This window comes from Scophthalmus maximus, chromosome 7 (genome assembly GCF_022379125.1).
Source record: "Scophthalmus maximus strain ysfricsl-2021 chromosome 7, ASM2237912v1, whole genome shotgun sequence".
NCBI classification, from domain to species: domain Eukaryota; kingdom Metazoa; phylum Chordata; class Actinopteri; order Pleuronectiformes; family Scophthalmidae; genus Scophthalmus; species Scophthalmus maximus.
In genome coordinates, this window is record NC_061521.1 from 21105230 (window position 1) to 21122206 (window position 16977).

A 16977-nucleotide genomic window follows, 5' to 3' on the forward strand; every position below is an offset into this window, starting at 1 on the left:
CAGAACCTATCTCGTTTTCGACAGGAACAAATGAGGCGGGCGGATGGAGCCGCGGCTGATCCGTGCCATCGTGACTTATCGCTCGTGTCCAGAGGGCTTTTCGAATTGAGGTCTGCTGATTATGGCAGCTGCTTTCTGAGGCAGTATTTTTTTTCGGCCTTGTGTGTAAATGAAAAGTTGAACTGTTTACTTTTTTCCATTACAATCTCAACAAAAAAAACAACGACAAAAAACCCCACCCCCATTTCCCGAAAGCACACATCTGTTCAGACTCTGGTTACTCTCCATTTGTCTGAGTTGATATCAGAAGACATTAGTATTATTATCACAGATGGGAGCCATTTGTTCCTCCCGAGCCGCCCGAGTGATCCCGTGCCGACCAACAGTGCATCTACAGTAAAACGGGTTCAAATAGATTTTCTTTGACACGGCAGAACCTGGTTCAGCGAGTTGTGAGACTCTCTGCAGTTCCTCCTGGGTATTGAACACAACAAGGGGACGGAATGCGACGAGATCAATCTGATTGATGGAGGTGACGAGGCGAGTTCAGCGTTGATCCTTACTTGGGCTCTAGTTAAACGCCTTGATGGGACCACATGTACAATTTCAATGTCCTCGTTGCGTTCACAAGACATCGTCTTGTGTACCTTTCCCTGACTTCCTTCATCTTCTCTTACCTCATCTATTAGTTCTGACCTAAATCCAAAATGCGGTGTGCTACTAATTCCCTTCTAGAGCCCCCGATGTCCCTGACAACTTTAATCACATCTTACGTGTGAGTGGTCCCCAAAAGAATAACTGGATGATGAGGGCGAATGAATTAGTAACAACTGCTAAAGGAGATAAAAAGAGCAACTCAATAGAGGATAGAGTTCTTGAAAAAAACATAAAAAAAAATACCCGGCATCTTGACGGCGCCGTGCTTTAAAAAATGCAAAACCCCTGCCAAGAGATTTTGTTTAACACGGCAGTCTTAAAACAGGCCAAAGTCAGACCCCCTCCTGAGCCCCGCACTTTTTTCAGAAACCCAGCTCACCCAGTTTTATCCAAGCCGCTCATCGCTGCCAGAAGAAAACAAATCCATTTCTCTGTGTATCTGAGCCCTGGCCGCTTTATCCCCCCCCCGCGCCAGTGAAGACTAGGTCACTTTACGGGCGAGGGTTGACACGAAGGACGAAAAATGCACCGCGCCGTGAAAAGGCCCCCGTTTAAAAAGGCATCCCACCCATTCACCCGCCTCCTGTCACACGTCTTCTCCCAGGGAAGCTTTTGTTTGTCAGTCACACACACCGCAAAGAACAATGGGGGGGGGGGGGGGGGGGGGGGGGGTGTATCATCAGGATGCCTATAATAAATGGTTGGATGCACACTCAGCTGAGCTCGTGGGCCAGATCCGCCACCGACTGACGGCGCCGGAGAGAAGCGCAACTAACCGCGAACTTCCCCTTTCGTGTCGGGATGCACAAGCGGCGAGTGGGGGGCCTGAGTGCACACGAACGCCGGGCCACGGGTGTGAATAAACATGAGCTCCACCGCCTCCCTTCACCTCGGCCGCGTTCTCCGTCCACCGGAAGGCAACCGGACGCATAATGCGGGCGACACAAAAACCGTTGACGGCGAACTGCAGTCCCTCCCGGTTCGTTTCCCCGCCGCCGGCAGCAGTGGCGCCGGGAGTCTCAGCGGACGCGACGGCAGCGCCGCATCTGAGATGGACTCCGATATAACGAGGATCATCGCAGCTCCCCGTCTCGCTGTAGCCAGCGCCGATGGAGGGGCGGGGGAAACTGTTTCACACCATATTGATGTTTTTTTTTGGGGGGGGGGGCTCTTTTCTAACCGGAGCACATCCTCCGCAAATAAATGTGTCTTTGAATGAGAGTTATTCTTGTCCCTCAGATGAAAATGGAAACCGCTGATCGCGGAGGAACTCTATGGGTGATAAAGCTGACCGCCCGCCACAGTTATTATGAAAGACAGCCAGATTCCTCAGCCAGCGTGCAGCTCTCAGGCGATATTGGATCAGCAGCTAAACCGGGCTAATAAAGCCATTGTGATGTGGGCCAGCATGAAATGTGATTGCATTTGAGGAAAAATTTGTTTTTTTCCGCGCTGACGGGCACAGGCCCTCCTCTGACTCACCCGCGTTCAAATTCTGCTTCTTCAAGCCAGACAGAAGAAAAATTTGAAGGATGGGCTCACTCGTTTTTTCATCTATCACAGGTATCTATCTACCAGGAAGCATTAAAAAAAAAAAACACTCACGGAAACAATTTTAAATTGGGGGAAAAAAAAAGAGAAATCTGTTCAATCCTCTTCAACGGACTAGAAGAGAATTAGAGACAGGACGAGAACAATGCTTCAGGACAATATTTTTTCATCCTTCACATTTGCAAGGTAAGCACCTCAATGGATGATGATGGTAGAACACTTAACAACTGAAGCAAACGTGTGCTTTAATGTGCCAATTACTCTGCTCTCGACAGTGTTGAGAGGCAGCGGCAAACAAGACACATGACGTGGAGAGACGAGGGTCTGCTGCCGCTACCGTCCTCGTCTTCAGCACGCGGTTAGTTCGTGATCGTCATCATCATCATCTGCTTATGCAACTCAATTATACCCGTCTCCTGGCCACGAGATATTAAATCATCGTGTTCGATTTTGCTGCAGCTCACAAAAACAAAACTTGCTGCATGAAAAACAAAACAGAGCTATCCTAACTGTGCACTGCAGAACATGAAGAGACACACACGTGCACCAACATGGATTTTCTACACGCGCACGCGGGGAATGCATGCATGCATAAATAAGAGAGGTTTGTTAATTCCAATAAGATTGGCTAATTGCTCACGGAATTTGTTATAGCCCAACACGTTTGGGATGAATAATGCAGAGAGCGAACCTAAACTCTGCTGTATGCGCACCGCTAATCGGGCTGCGGCGTGCGAAGGCGTCCGAAGGGAAAGAGCAACGTACTCATTGAGCCAGTTCACTGTCAGACTGCTGCTCTCAACCTGCCCATTTTTTTTTTATCTTGAATGGATGAAACAAAGCACGAGGGGTGAGTGGCAGAAATGGCCGGCGGTCTCGAGGAAGGGCGGCCGCATTTGGTGAGTTCCGGGTCGGCTGAGGAAGGACGTTTTAGGATTCAAAAACCAGGAGGCGGTAGAGGTGACACATCTGTGTAGACGATGCCGCCTGACCGCACACACGGTGGACTGTCTGCGCTCCGTCGAGGGTTCGACCGCTCCGTCAAGGTCAGCGCAACGGCAACGGCGTGCCGGTCAGAGATGTGGAGCTGCCCTTCCGTCCGGCGCGAGCTTCCTCGCGTGACAAGGAGGCGCAATTAACGGCGTGCGGCAAATTATGGGGCTAACAAGCGGCAAATTCATGAAACGCCGACGGGGCCATAAGACAAGGTGGGCCGACAGCGCAGCGGGTGGATCCCTACACTCTTCTTCACTCCACTCTTCTGTGTTTACTGCGGATGGAATATGTCAGTAGCTGCTGCTGCTGACCGGTTCAGCCGCATTTTTGCTTTTTTTCCTGCAAGCGAACAAACGGTTTTCAAGTTTGTCCCCGGGAGGAGGAAACAAAAGTGACATGATGCGGATGGCAGGGGCAACAGAGAGACAGGGAGAAGCGTCCGACAGCGAGGGTGACTCACCTCTTGGGGGGCCGTCGTCCAACATCAATGTGGTCACCTCTCTCGCTCTGGGGAAGAGGTCCATCAACAACCCCCTCTCTCCGCCTGCATGCTTCATACTTCCTGCCACCCAGGAAAGTCTGCCAGTCTGTCCCTCTCAAAGAAATCTGGCTCGACCCTCTCTGTCCCCGTTCACTTGTCAAGAACAAGCGGCGCGAGCAGTCCCGAAGCGCCGTCGTGTTGGATGAGGCCGACCCCGATGCAGGTCGAAATCTTTGTGAAGTGAGCGGGAGGGATTAAACATGCTGCATGCCGTCCCCTTTGCCCACGTTATGAAAAGCGCTAAAACACAGTGACGGGGATTTGTGGGTGCGCACAATGAGAAGAAGAAGTAGAAGAAGAAAAAAAGAGGGGTCCATGTTAATAAGTACTCCGGCCCGCTGTGGATGAATGAGATCATTCACCCAGGGCGGATGATGACCCCATAATCGACTTCTCCGATTGGACTCCTTTGCGTAAACCTCTGTCGGCCCACACTCTGAGCTCCACTCCACTCGTCCCGACTCTTTTGTATTCCGCCGCCATCCCAAGTCGCCCATTACCGGAGCCTGGGTGGCTCAGTAAGAGAAACCGAGACATCTGTGCAGAAATAATGACTGCAGACGGATTGCAAACCACACATGGTGAGTGAGTGGGGGGGGGGGGGGGGGGGGGGTCTCTACATCGATCTCTCACTCCATCTGATCTTTAATTAGGACTCTGCTTCACGAACAAATGGGCAAATCTGTCCGAATAAAAAACAACAACATTGTCAAATATTTCCAGTTTTCGTTTGTTTGTTTTGTTTTAAAAGACTATAATGATGAAATGTTCATTTCGCCGGAATATTCTGTATTTGACCGAATTAGACGAGGTGAAGCTGAATAAACAGGGCAAAATGTGCGACTGTTTTTCGCTGCATCACTCCAGTGGCTCATATTACGTGAGGATCTATACGGATCTATAACACAAACGTGTCCACCTCTCACCTGACCGCTTGCCGTCCATACGATGACTGACAACTTTACTGTCCGGCTCTTGCATTTCTACTATGCAATAAAACTGTCATGTCCGCTCCAAAAAGCAAGGTGTCAGATAGAATGGTATGGAACGAGACTGGTTTTGAACGCTTCCGTTTTAATAGAAGACTGCAGGCTGCTTCAGATTTCCGATGTCAGGACACATAAATCCCCCGATCTCCTCTGAAACCGAGCAGAAGCACAAAGCGAGCGCTCTTTCATGTCTGGGAACACTGGCTGGTGATTGCAAATTGGTGCAAAATAAAACAAGCAGAACCGTTCCCGTTTGATAAGACTCGGGCAAAGTCAGGGGGACAGTTTGGAAACTCGGCGGTAAGAGGGAGAGGATGAAATCTGCATGCGGGGGGGAATGGCAATAATCCCTATTAGGTTTACACAGGCTGTCAGACAGACGGTTATCTTTGCCGCGGTAGCAGTGAAGGATCTCGTCTAGTTACTTCCCATTTCCCTCTTCGGGGAGAATATCAGAGCCGCTGGTGTGCACACCTCATGCACATCAAACAGGAGCGGCGCTCAAATTGGATACGACATAACGAGAGCACGGCAACAAGCCGCTCTGATGAAGATGAGGGAGACGAGACAGGCCTCCAATTCAAATCACAACAAACTGTCTAACACACGGGCTGATGGGGCGCGTTGCACATTATGTCGCGTGTACAACTTGGAATTGCACCCATTAAAAAAATTACCAATAAAAACACGTCAGGCACTTACAGGCGATCGTCGACGCAGAGAAGGTATTCATGCATTTCCATCTAGGAAACTACAGTATGTTAAGATTTTATGGCCGGTCTATGACACAGCAGCAATCCGCGGCGGGTTCGGCTAAATAAATCAATACACGCTCCGTAATGTTGGAGGCATAAATCTGTCGCTCATTTGTCGCGGCTAACGACGTGGACGCGCGGCGTGCCTTTGCTGTGCGCCGGAGCGCTGCCGGAGATGTGCGACCCTGGGCTTATCGTCATTCAGGCGGCGAATTCTGGAGTTTGTTGACCCACTTTCAAAATGGCACATTTAAAAATACACAGGTTCACAGAGACAAGGGTCTGCTGCCGCTCGTGTTTTTTCCGATGTGTGCCGCGTCCCGGGCCCCTGCGCGCGCCGCTTGAAGAGCGTGGAAGTGGAGATGAAACGAGCTCTCTGTATGTGGGTTGTTTGAGTGGGGTCATGTTTGGAGGGGGGGGGGGTCCAGGCCCAATTGAAGCAATTGAAGTAGCAGCCCCGGGGAAATACTGTAGGTCTTCAGAGTACAGTGAGTCACGGATGCATCCGCCGCCGGCAGCGGAGAACCTGTGGAGAGTTAAACACTGAAACCACCTGCAAGTTTTTTAAAATTGTAGCTGATCAATGTGTGTGTATACACACATATATCCCATTACTTCTAGTTAAAAATGATCAGGGTAATCGTGAAAGGATTTTTCATTTTGCCCTCGGAAGAGAATGATACTCTTTAAGCCGCCTCAGCAGAGGCGGAAAAACTGCTGGAAACATCGATTCCGCTGTAATTTGCCTTCAAGGTGTCAGAAAATATGCTGAGTACAGTTGAACTTGCGAGCTCTGTAACGTTTTCTACATTAATTCCCCGTTGGGGTGAGGATTAGCATTGATTGGTCGCCCTGGGGTGAAAACACAATGGCATGGAATGGCGCTGAGAACATTCGTCATCTGGGAACGTTGCTCCGGTGAGAGCTCCTGCACGTGTCGCCACACACCAAGATGGAATAAATCCTTTTGTTCTTCACAAACTGCAATCAGGCGGAGATCCCCCCCCCCCCCCCGTATCGACATAGAGCGATGCACATTCAGAGATATTTGTCACAGTGTGACAGTCTAACAGCTCTTTAAAAGTTGGGCCAGAACCACAGTGCGTGTGGTTAACTGGCTCTCAGCCGCGTCCGCTGCAAACTGTCACCGCGCGACACGTGAAATGCTCAAAGACGAAGCGCCACGATAATCGCAGTCATTTTCCAACACAGACGGATGCATTTTTCGTACCACAGTTTGCTTGACAATACAAATACTGTTATGACATGTGTGAAATTATCTTCTGTTGTGATGCTGCACAGAATCAGAGTCTTGTTTTTGTGGACTCCCCCCCCCCCCCCCTCCACTTACTCTGAATGGATGCCTCACTTGATCCGTTATTAAATACACAAAGACTGCTGGAAAGAATGGACGCAACTATTTGATCAACAACCCAAAAATATGATCTATTCAGTTGAGCAACGTGAGCAAATTTGTTGACGCCGCCTTTCCTGTCGCCCGAGGTGCACCATTTGGCTTTTTACATAAGATCTGATTGTGTATGCAGAACTAATGACACTCCTGGTTTCCCCCCGTCGTTCTTCCCCATCCTCTCTGCTCTGAACTCCTCTGGCCTATATTTAGAAGAGCCAGATCAGTGTGTGTTTCAGTCGCTGGAGCAATGAGAAGATGATGAATCTTCGGGCGTGAGGCGCAGCTGAGCGTTCGTGGGTGAGAGTTTTACCGTCAAACACGACGATATCAAATCTCTCTTTTTCTCATATGACACTGAGGAGACTCTGGCGCAGATGAGGTTCCGTCTACACCTACCAAAGAAAGGGACACTAGTGAGTCGGACTGTGCAAATATTATTGTGGCAATAGAAAAATTCTAATATTTTTTTTCATTCTGGTGTTATAATAAACAACAATTTGAGTGCTCAAAACAAACCTCACACATTGCATGAGACTTTTGCCCGTGTCACGATATGGATGGAAGGAGATAACGGCTGCTGTTGGTCCAATTTACACAGTCGGTACACAAGTAGCATGGACAGTTATCTGGACATGAACTTCTTCCAGGATATGAGATTTGGATTGATATCACAGTCTCGCTGGTGTGTAATGTGAATGAGGGAGGGAAAAAAGAATGGCACATGAGAATACTGTAATCCCAGGACGTCTAACAAGTCCGCTGACACTGTAGCATCTCATCACACCTGCAGCCCAGTTGCTTTTAGCGGAGTAGAAATCTCCCAGACGAGTTATGACTCGTTATAACTTATAGTATGGTTATACTTTTGCGAGGGAGGTTATTCAGTCTCTGCCTTCATTAGTTGTTAAAAGTAAAACGTTGCAGTTTTTCGGCTCCTCCTGTGTGTTATAATAATCACCCTCTCCCAAAAACCAACCACAAAACACCAACTCATCAATTCTGAAGCCCACCCAATTAAAAGACTGATGAATGAAGGGGCCAACTGCGGCCAAGCAAAAAAACCAAAACTAAAAACAACAACAACACACCTTTAGTTCTGCTGCTTTACTACCTTGACCCCCCTCAAGAGTGGAATCGCAGCTCTGTATTCCAGTTGATCTGCAACATGAGCTAATGAGCTCAGCGGCACAAGACAACACGGCCGGGAAATCGAAGCGGCCGCGGATAGAGACGCGCGAATTACAGTGACCTCCCCAGACGATCCGCCGGACAGAGGCAGGCGCACGGAGATATCCAAACGGGCAGGTCGTCCGATCTGAATCAAGGCGCCGCAATCTGCAGCGGATGGTAAGTTAGGAGACTTCAAATAATTGAAACGCATATTGATAGAAAGATGTCCTCCAGGTAAACGTTGGAGACAAATTATGAGATCGGCTCTCAGGGAAATCTGGCTATTGTATATTTGATGACATTTCAGCACATGAAAGTATAAACGCTTTGGTTTACGGATATGGATGCTTCTACAGACACATCATCTAAGACCGGTTGTATTGACGAGTAGAGGTGCAGCGGCGCACGCCCTCATATTGATTCATTAAGTCCATTGAATACCTATCCTGCCACAGCTGGAGGCGTAAGATTTTGGTGGACCGACTGTGCTGAGAGGTTGATGCCGCAATTTTGCCGCGTCGTATTAAACGCACTCGACGGCTCGGCAGATGCGGCTCGTTTCATAATCTCACCGAGCGCGCTCAACCCTCGCCTGTGTTTTCCTGTGCCCCAAACCTTGTTTCACATGGCAGTGGCTGATGGAGTTCAGCTGGGCCTCTTTAGTAAGCGAAGAAGAAGAGGAAGGGGGGGGGGGGGGGGGGGGGGGGGGGGAGAAAAAAATGCTATAATTCACATTGAGTCACAAATTACGACTGAGCTCTTTCATCTGCCGATCTGGTGAATGAGAAACAGGCAAACTGCTTCAGCACCTTAGATAGAAATCCCAGGGGCACGGGGGCAGCCTGCGTGGAATGCTTTATGGAATTTCATTCAAGCAGACACAGACGTTCATATGCACTCTGTACACACACACACACACACACACACACACACACACACACACACACACACACACACACACACTTCTTATAAATTCCGTGATTGAATCAATGGGAAAACTAATCTTCTGTTGCTTTGGACCAAATGGTTTATAAGTCCCAGAGCCATCCCCCAAAGTAAGCACACGGTTTCAAGAATGCTCAACACATTTGAGGTTGTCTCTCCTCTAACAAAAAGGAGTGGTACCTCTGATACCACCATCCCTCTTGTACTTGTAGGACGAGACTGCTGAGCTGACACTTTTCTTTTTAAATAAGAATATCAAATGAGGCTGCAGCTTTTGATATGGCATGATAATGGCGCAGCTGGGATGCAACTGCACAACCTACACTCCGACAAGGCAAATGTGTGATGTTGCTTGTGATTTGCTAGAATACAATCCTCTGATGTGATATCGCCCCCCCCCCCCCCCCTTCGTTTTACTTTTCAAAGGTGCCCAGTGTCACCGCGGACGAGATAAATAAGCACAGCGGCTCACAATAAAATGAATCTTGAATGGAAGAGATTAAGAGAGGAAGCCGGCAAGTGGAGGATACACTGCAGAGTATAAGAGGCTGAAATCCCTGCTCCCAGCAAAGAACACCAACACTGATATGCTCACAAGGCTGACACCGAAAGGGCTTAACATCAATCACCCTATCAGGCCGGTCAAACAGTCCCTTAATGTTTGTTTGTGTGTGTGTGAGCGAGCAGATCCCCCCTCCCTGCCCCCCCCCGCCCTACTAAACCACACACCCTGTAACACATTGTCACAGGACAAAGCCCATTTGCTTTGACGATTGTTGGCTCTAGCATAGAGCTGACCGAAGGAAGGGGCCGTGCTCTCAATCCTTAACAGCGCCACCCAATACTGCGCTAATCTGCCCCCGAAACTCCCCCTGTGGCTCAGATTTTTCCTAATCCCTCGTAAGAAAGAGGAGCCAGATGGTCGGGGACAACTGCTGAAGGGGGCCCGAGGATGAGCGCATGTACGGGGACGCCTGGAGTGCCTGGCCCCTGTTTACCTTGCGCTTCAAGTTACCACCGTAAAAACCCTGTGAAGGGGATGGCGTTCGGGTGGTGAGGGAGGTAACCGCGGGTGGCTGCTGTGTGTGTGTGTGTGTGTGTGTGTGTGTGTGTGTGTGTGTGTGAGCGGCAATTGTGCTTGTGAGTGTGTGCCAGGTCAGAAAGAAGGGACCCCTGCTGTACCTGGCGTTGGGTTAGAGCAGTGCTACCATCCCCCCCTTCAGTCTTGAGATGAGATGTCAGGGCCTCAGAGGCAAACCTCCATACCAGCTACAGTAACCTTGTGATTCCCGGAGCTTCAGAGGCTGCAATGGCTGCAATCCCAGGGGTGTCAAGATACAACATGCCCCTCACCCTAACCTACCTTCATCTGGCTCAGACTCCCTGTCCCGACCCCTCGCTGAGGGGAGAATCCTTTATTCCCACCTCCCAACCTTCAACTGGCTGTGCCGCTAGAATCCAGCCTGACAGTCGAGCAGATGTCAATAGGCCTCGAGCTGTCCCACTGTGACGGACCGAGACCCACCAGCCGCATGCTGCATCATAAGCCCACACGTCAGCCCACTTTGTTCCCATGGGACACTGATTAAACTGTTATTAATTTGATCGACTGCTGGAAGGAAAACAAGGGCATAAATCTGCGGGAATAGAGGGGGAAATGCATGGTGGGTGTTCATTAAAGGAACATTGCCAGAGTAAAAATGTAATTATTGCACAGCGGGAAATGCGCCGCACTGGGGGAAAGTCCATAGCCACTTAAGGTCTCAATTCCTCTACGTGCACACACACACACACACACACACACCAACGCTCATGCCAATGATGACAGGAAGAGTCCTTAAAAACTCACACTGAAGGGAGAGCTGCTGCACTCTCTTGGGAGAGCTGCGATACACACCCACGGCGGCCAACGAGCTTGACTCCACATGAGTCGGACGCCCTCAGCCTTGAAATCCAAACCTTCTTGTTAGTGGTGTACAGCAGCCGGTTATTAGTGGCAGGGCTTCGCCACCGAAAAGGGGGTTAAACTTAAATTGAGCCTGGAACGATCCTGGGAAGAAAAAGCCTTGACACAAATCCTCTGCGGCTGCCCCCCCACCCTTCAAGAATATAGCGGATAATAATGACCTGATGACCTCCGCCAAAGGCCGACCTGCATGCGGCTTCTGATCCATTAAATTAGCCCAGCTGGCTAGAACTGACAGGTGTTTCTTTGAAATTAAGCTTCCATCGTGGGAAAACATTTCAAAAAACGAGTTTATCTTTTATGGCAAATGCTTAGAATTTCCCGAATTCAGACGGTAGTGATGTCAAAGTCTGAGCACTTAATTGAACTCTACATACACGGACGGAGTTCAAAAAGGGGCGCGGCACATCAAGGTCGGTCGGCGTCTGCATTAATGAATCTGACATCAGCTCGGCTTTTCTGACCCCGTCCATTCCCTTAAACAAACACATCAAGGGGAGGCACACACAGAAGAAACCCCTGAGCCATTTCTGTGTCTTTGCCAATCACTCTCGCCTCGCCTCAGTGGACTGAGTAATGATACGAGGGTGATATGGAGATATCTTTTTCTTCTCCCCCCTGGAGCAGCAGAGACCTCCCCCTTCTTCTGGCGAGGGGTCGGGCCCCACTGGCAGGGCTGTCCGTCCTCATTCACGGAGGCGGGCGATGAGATAGAATCTCGCTTTGTGCGGGTGCACGTGTACGTGTGTGTGTTTTTAAAACGCTGGCCCGACCACAGCTGGGCTCCAGCTAATGCCCCACGCTCGTTGCCCTCCGACGACGCCCCAGTTAGCAGGGCTCGCAAACCCCGCGACATTTGGTGGGCCGTGGTTGGTAGAGACCCCCAGTGTTGGGATGTTTTTACGCTTCGCTGCATCCACACAAAAGCCCTGGCCCCCTCAACCCGTAATCCCTTTAATCCACTGTATAAACACATCAAGGGATGCCCACTTTTACAACAAATGCCCATGCATGGGTGATAACAGAGCCTGCCACATGCATGGCCACGTTTGGGCGAAAGAGTAGATTGGACATTAGAGAACATTATTACACTAGGATTCCTTTTTTTTTCTGCTATTACTGTAATTACTCTTAACTACACCATCAAATACAGACAATGACAACAACGACAGTGGTTCTGGCCTTTTCCTGGCCGGGATTATCACAATCTTTCTATGTGACTGATCACATTTTACCCCAGAGCATACGCAGATGTCTTCATCAAACGACTGAACGCTAAATTGAAGCACACAAATCAGATGGGCTCCTCCAGGATCGCCGGCTCACCGCCAGCAGCTCAGATCCGCCTCGGCGTATATTGTGTTGCTCGTGAATGTAAGTGCACCGTGGAGGCATATTGTATTTCGGTCGCATGTCATGCTCCCAGTGAATCACACAGCCATCTGAATGAGTGACCCCTATGAACCCATGTCCTTCTTACCACCACAATCCGACCCCCCCCACCTGCCATCCGAAACAGTCACATACAAAAGGGGACCTGGTGCAATGCCACCAACTCCGTCATGACAACCAGAAATAGCAACATCCACAGAGGGGGGAACATGCATAAGCAGCGTGATGTAACTATTAGAAACGCAATGTTTCACAGACAACCGTCACTTTGTCGTAATGTTTGCTGATTACCATTCGAAAAAGATTCTCTTTGAAAAAGCACACTGAGCCCCTCGCCTTGGTTATCACCACAGCGAGGGAACGAACAGGAACAAGTACGATGAGCATAACATCAGAAAAAGAATGATGAGCCACTTACCCAGAAGATGAGATTGAAGATGAACATCATATACTTCAAGCAGCAGAGGCAGCCTCTTGCCATGTTGCACTTCTTGAATTCTAAAAGGAACACAAAGGATAGATCCAGGTAAAAGACTACGTATTTGCTGCCTTTGGGGGAGCTCGGCTTGTTGGTGGCCTTGTCTCCCGCGCCGGCGTCGGCTTGCGCTCCTGCCGGCCCCTGCGGTGCGTTTTTGCGCGACCCCGTGGAGCCGTAGAAAGCACCGGCGGTGAACCCGCGGCCGCCGAACGGCCGGCCAGACGTGGAGGCTTGGGCAAAGTCGGAGTCGCGGCTGTCTACGGAGGGGCTACGGTGGATGGCTGACTCCTCACTGCTGGACTTCTCCATGCTCTAGGGCTGCAGCTGCTGATGAAGGACTCCCCGACGCACAGTCTAACATAGTCTCTGAGATGACGGGACAGAACAACGCGCCCTCCGAATCAACCAACCGCTTCACGCTCTGAAGCCCAAAAAAATAAATAAAATGAAATAAAAGTAGACAGAAGCCCGAGAGGAGCGCGACTACCTCCACTGCAGAGCGCACAATTGGATCGGGGAGAAGAACTGCACTGCTCAGGCACCTCTGACTGTGCTCGTCCTGGAGTGGCTGTGCAGACGGGCTCCTGTGAGGAGCGTTACCCTGTCCCCGATGACAGCACCGCCTTTCCGAGGGAGAAGTTACAGCTCTGCCTCTCACCCCCTCATGGAATATCACTCTCCTGCCGCGCTGCCTGCTGCCTGTGCAGGGTTACTCCGGTGGGAGCGAGACCCCCAGTGAGTCCCCAGCTGCCCCACTTGCGACGCCTTCTACCGCTGACCCGGTAACTTTTCTCCCTTTCCTCACTCTCCTCTGCTCCTTCTCTGTCCTCCTCCTCCTCCTCCTCCTCCTCGTCGTGCTCCTCTCAATGTGCTCTGATGCGCTCCGTCCTCCCCGGCTCGCTCCCTCTGAGTGTGTCTGTCTTCTCCAGTGAACCGCTCCGTCCTCACTGCGCGCTGCCTGTGCACCGCTCTGCCAATAGCTGCGCTCGGGCTGATGTGATATTATCGGCAGACGCAACTAACGGGCATCTCCCAGCAAGAGTGCTGCCCTCCTCCCCTCCAACTCTCTCTCTCTCTCTCTCTCTCTCTCTCTCCCTCTGCCCCTCCCCACTGCTGAGCAGACAGCCAATGCAGCAGCTGCAGCCAGACCCGGGGCTCCTCCTCTCCGCTCCCCGTGTCTTTAATAAGCCCAACACTGTGTTTGCTTTGACTATACATGTTCAGCAATTTCATCTCTGCCGTCAGGGGACTCGAGAGGCGTAAAAAAAACTACCCACACACACACACACACACACACACACACACACAACGACAAATCAAACAAACCCAAAAAATAACGATAAATCGGGAAGGTGATTGCGGATGAGTTGCGTGGACTATAGCAGGGCTGAGATACGCACGTGAAATTGTGTGAAATTGTTGGCATCCTCGTCGGTATGCCGAGAGTTTTTGGCCGGCAGCTCCGCTGCAGGTGATGACACAAACATCTGCAATTTCTCACATGCCAGTGTGAAACTTCTCACGCTGCTTTAATTTGAGGCGGGTGAAGTCATTGATAGATTTTAATAAATGAATGTTGGCATTAATAAACTGGTGATCTCACACACACACACACACACACACACACACACACACACACACACACACACACACACACACACACACACACACACACACACACACACACACACACACACACACACACACACACACACACACACACACACACACACACACACACACACCGTATATATGACCGGCTAGAAATATGTAAAAGGCATCCAGGCTTTGGAATGATGGCACCATCTGAAGCGCGGGAAGGAGATAGTCTGTAAAATGCTGAACAATCTCCAGGGTCAGAGGCTGAACAGTCCTGCTGGTTCACACACCAAGCCGACAGGATATTATAGAGCGTTGACTCGAAACTCATCTAGCTCCCCAAATAGCTACAGGCCAGCGGGGAATAAAAGGCCCCTCACAATTGCGACTCTGACGGCGGCATACTAAAGAAACAGGACGGCTACCGGCGTATTCAAGTTGTATCTGTCTGTGTGCGTGAGCGTAATTCTTCCGTCACTGGGCCGTAACGATGGCATAATTGCCCTCATTGACTATTAGCATAAAACGTTTTTTTCCTCCAGCATTGTAAGACAAGTACACCGCAGCACGTTGTTCCGCTGTGGCAATGGTCTCCTGTCCGCCGTCGATGGATCAGCTTCCAGACAGATGGAGGGAGAGGTTCCACCGAATGGTAAATCCAGTAATACCCAATTGACATAGGCGACCTAAGCCAAGCCTCTTGTGTCTCACCACCGTGGAGTAAAAAAAAAATCTGCTTTTAGGAAGCACCGTGGATGCTGATGGTGTCAGCGCAGTGCAACACCCAAAGATGCATTGTGGTCGGAGGATTCAGCACTTGGCTAGCGGCACAATTGAAGGAATGCTGTGAACAAAAAAGGAACAAATATTTTCTCATTAAATCACGCTTGCGCCTGGCTACAACCTTAATTTCAATGACCTGTTACACATCATAGGGAAATGATTGATGGAAGACTGATACCACCCTCATGTGTCTAATTAACTAATTAACAAAATATACCTTGTGTTAATAAAAAGTGAGGTTTTATGAGGGTTATATGCTGGAATATATTTTATCGCTGCACGAGCACAGTACTTTGCTCTTTTCATGTCTTTTCACCCATGGCATGACGTAACCGTTGACGACTACCTCAGCCAAGAAAAATTCCGACAGCGTTTTTGCACCATGTCAAACAGCTGAGATGCTGTGCGTGTGTTGATTATTGTGCTTTACAGTGGTTGTTAGGTGGATTTCACCACCTTTGGATAGGTAGCCAATTACAGCTACAGTCTTAATGTTAAGATTAGATAACAAGCTGTTGGGCGGAGCCTTGCACACAAACGAGACATCACAGTGGCATTGATGTCTGCAAGAAAAGTCATAAAAGTGTTTTCATTAAAATGTCAATGTCTATTGCAATAAGCGAACCGACGAGTTTCAACCTGCCGTGTTATGAAGAGACACCAACGATTACCAAACAATTAACTATAGCGGTTATGAGGAATGGAGGATCTTTAAATGTTGAAATGAATATATCACGAGAACTTTAATAGGAAATGCAGTCTTGCGGGAAAAAGTTACGCATTTATTACATTTTCCGCTATTCAGGAACGGATAAGAAGTGAACCAGTGTTTTATCTTGACCACGCGTTTTATGAGGTCTATGTGACTTTAAACAGCTTTTATTATCTGAAAGATTAAGCACCATAATTACCAGCGTTTTAACAGCTCATTAAGGTCGACCGGATGTGTTATCTGTAAGAGACAGTGATTCGTACTCATCGCAAATATGTCTGCCCAAGTTAGACACGATGAAAATAGCTGCTCGACAGGCGACAGGTGCAAGGTTGGCCTGTCAGCTCTTTTGAACACAGCGCAGGTGAAAAGCTGCAAAGGCCGTCAAAACCCAGGCGCTTTCCTTCCGGTGAGCTTTCAGGCCCCTTAACTCCCAAATTCAATACAATCTTTGCCAGTGCTGCTCTCTGTCTAGGAGTTACACACGTTTATCAGAGCTCCGCGCGGCTCTCACCGTGCATGTCACTGATTCCTCGAGTAGCCCGGAGGACACATCTGAGCCCCCGCGCGCCGACCCATCCATCGACATCCACGTCGGAGCAGAGGCGCTCTGCGCTGGCACATTACAGTTTGAGGGGGGGGGGGGGGTAAAGGAAGAGAACGAGAGACAAAGGGAGACTCGGGAGTCTGTGGGATGACACGGAGGAGTTGAGGCTTGGGAGGGAGATGAAAAATATGTCAAGCAGCAGCAGCAGAGCAGATGAGATCGAGTGAAATACGATTGTATTCAAACATTCCCTCTGATGTCGAGTAAATCTGGCAGCTCCTTCAACATGCGTATGCGCAGGGCCGAGGAGATTATTGCGCAGGAGCCAACGTGGACGCTCAGAGTTCTCTGCCGCACAGAAGGTAACGCGACGCGCACACTTCACCGTTAACCCGTGTCAGGGCACGATGAAAAAAATAATGACACGCGAGGGGGCGTTAGGATTGCGTGTGCGTCAACAAGGTTGTCCGTTAAGCAAGGCC

The 16977-nt window shown here is 49.7% G+C and overlaps 1 protein-coding gene across 4 annotated transcripts in view; it reads right to left on the reverse strand.

Moving 5' to 3' along the window:
• The window catches only part of tspan9a (tetraspanin 9a), a 142060-nt gene that overhangs the window by 42488 nt on the left and 82595 nt on the right, over positions 1–16977 (reverse strand). For 3 of the 4 annotated variants that reach the window (XM_047333475.1, XM_035642887.2, XM_047333473.1), the window contains one exon: positions 12795–12874. In XM_047333475.1, coding sequence (XP_047189431.1) covers positions 12795–12857 — 63 coding nt within the window. In that variant the 5' untranslated portion in view covers positions 12858–12874. Of the gene's footprint in view, positions 1–12794; positions 13897–16977 lie in introns of those variants that run through there. The other variant, XM_035642886.2, reaches the window with a different exon arrangement.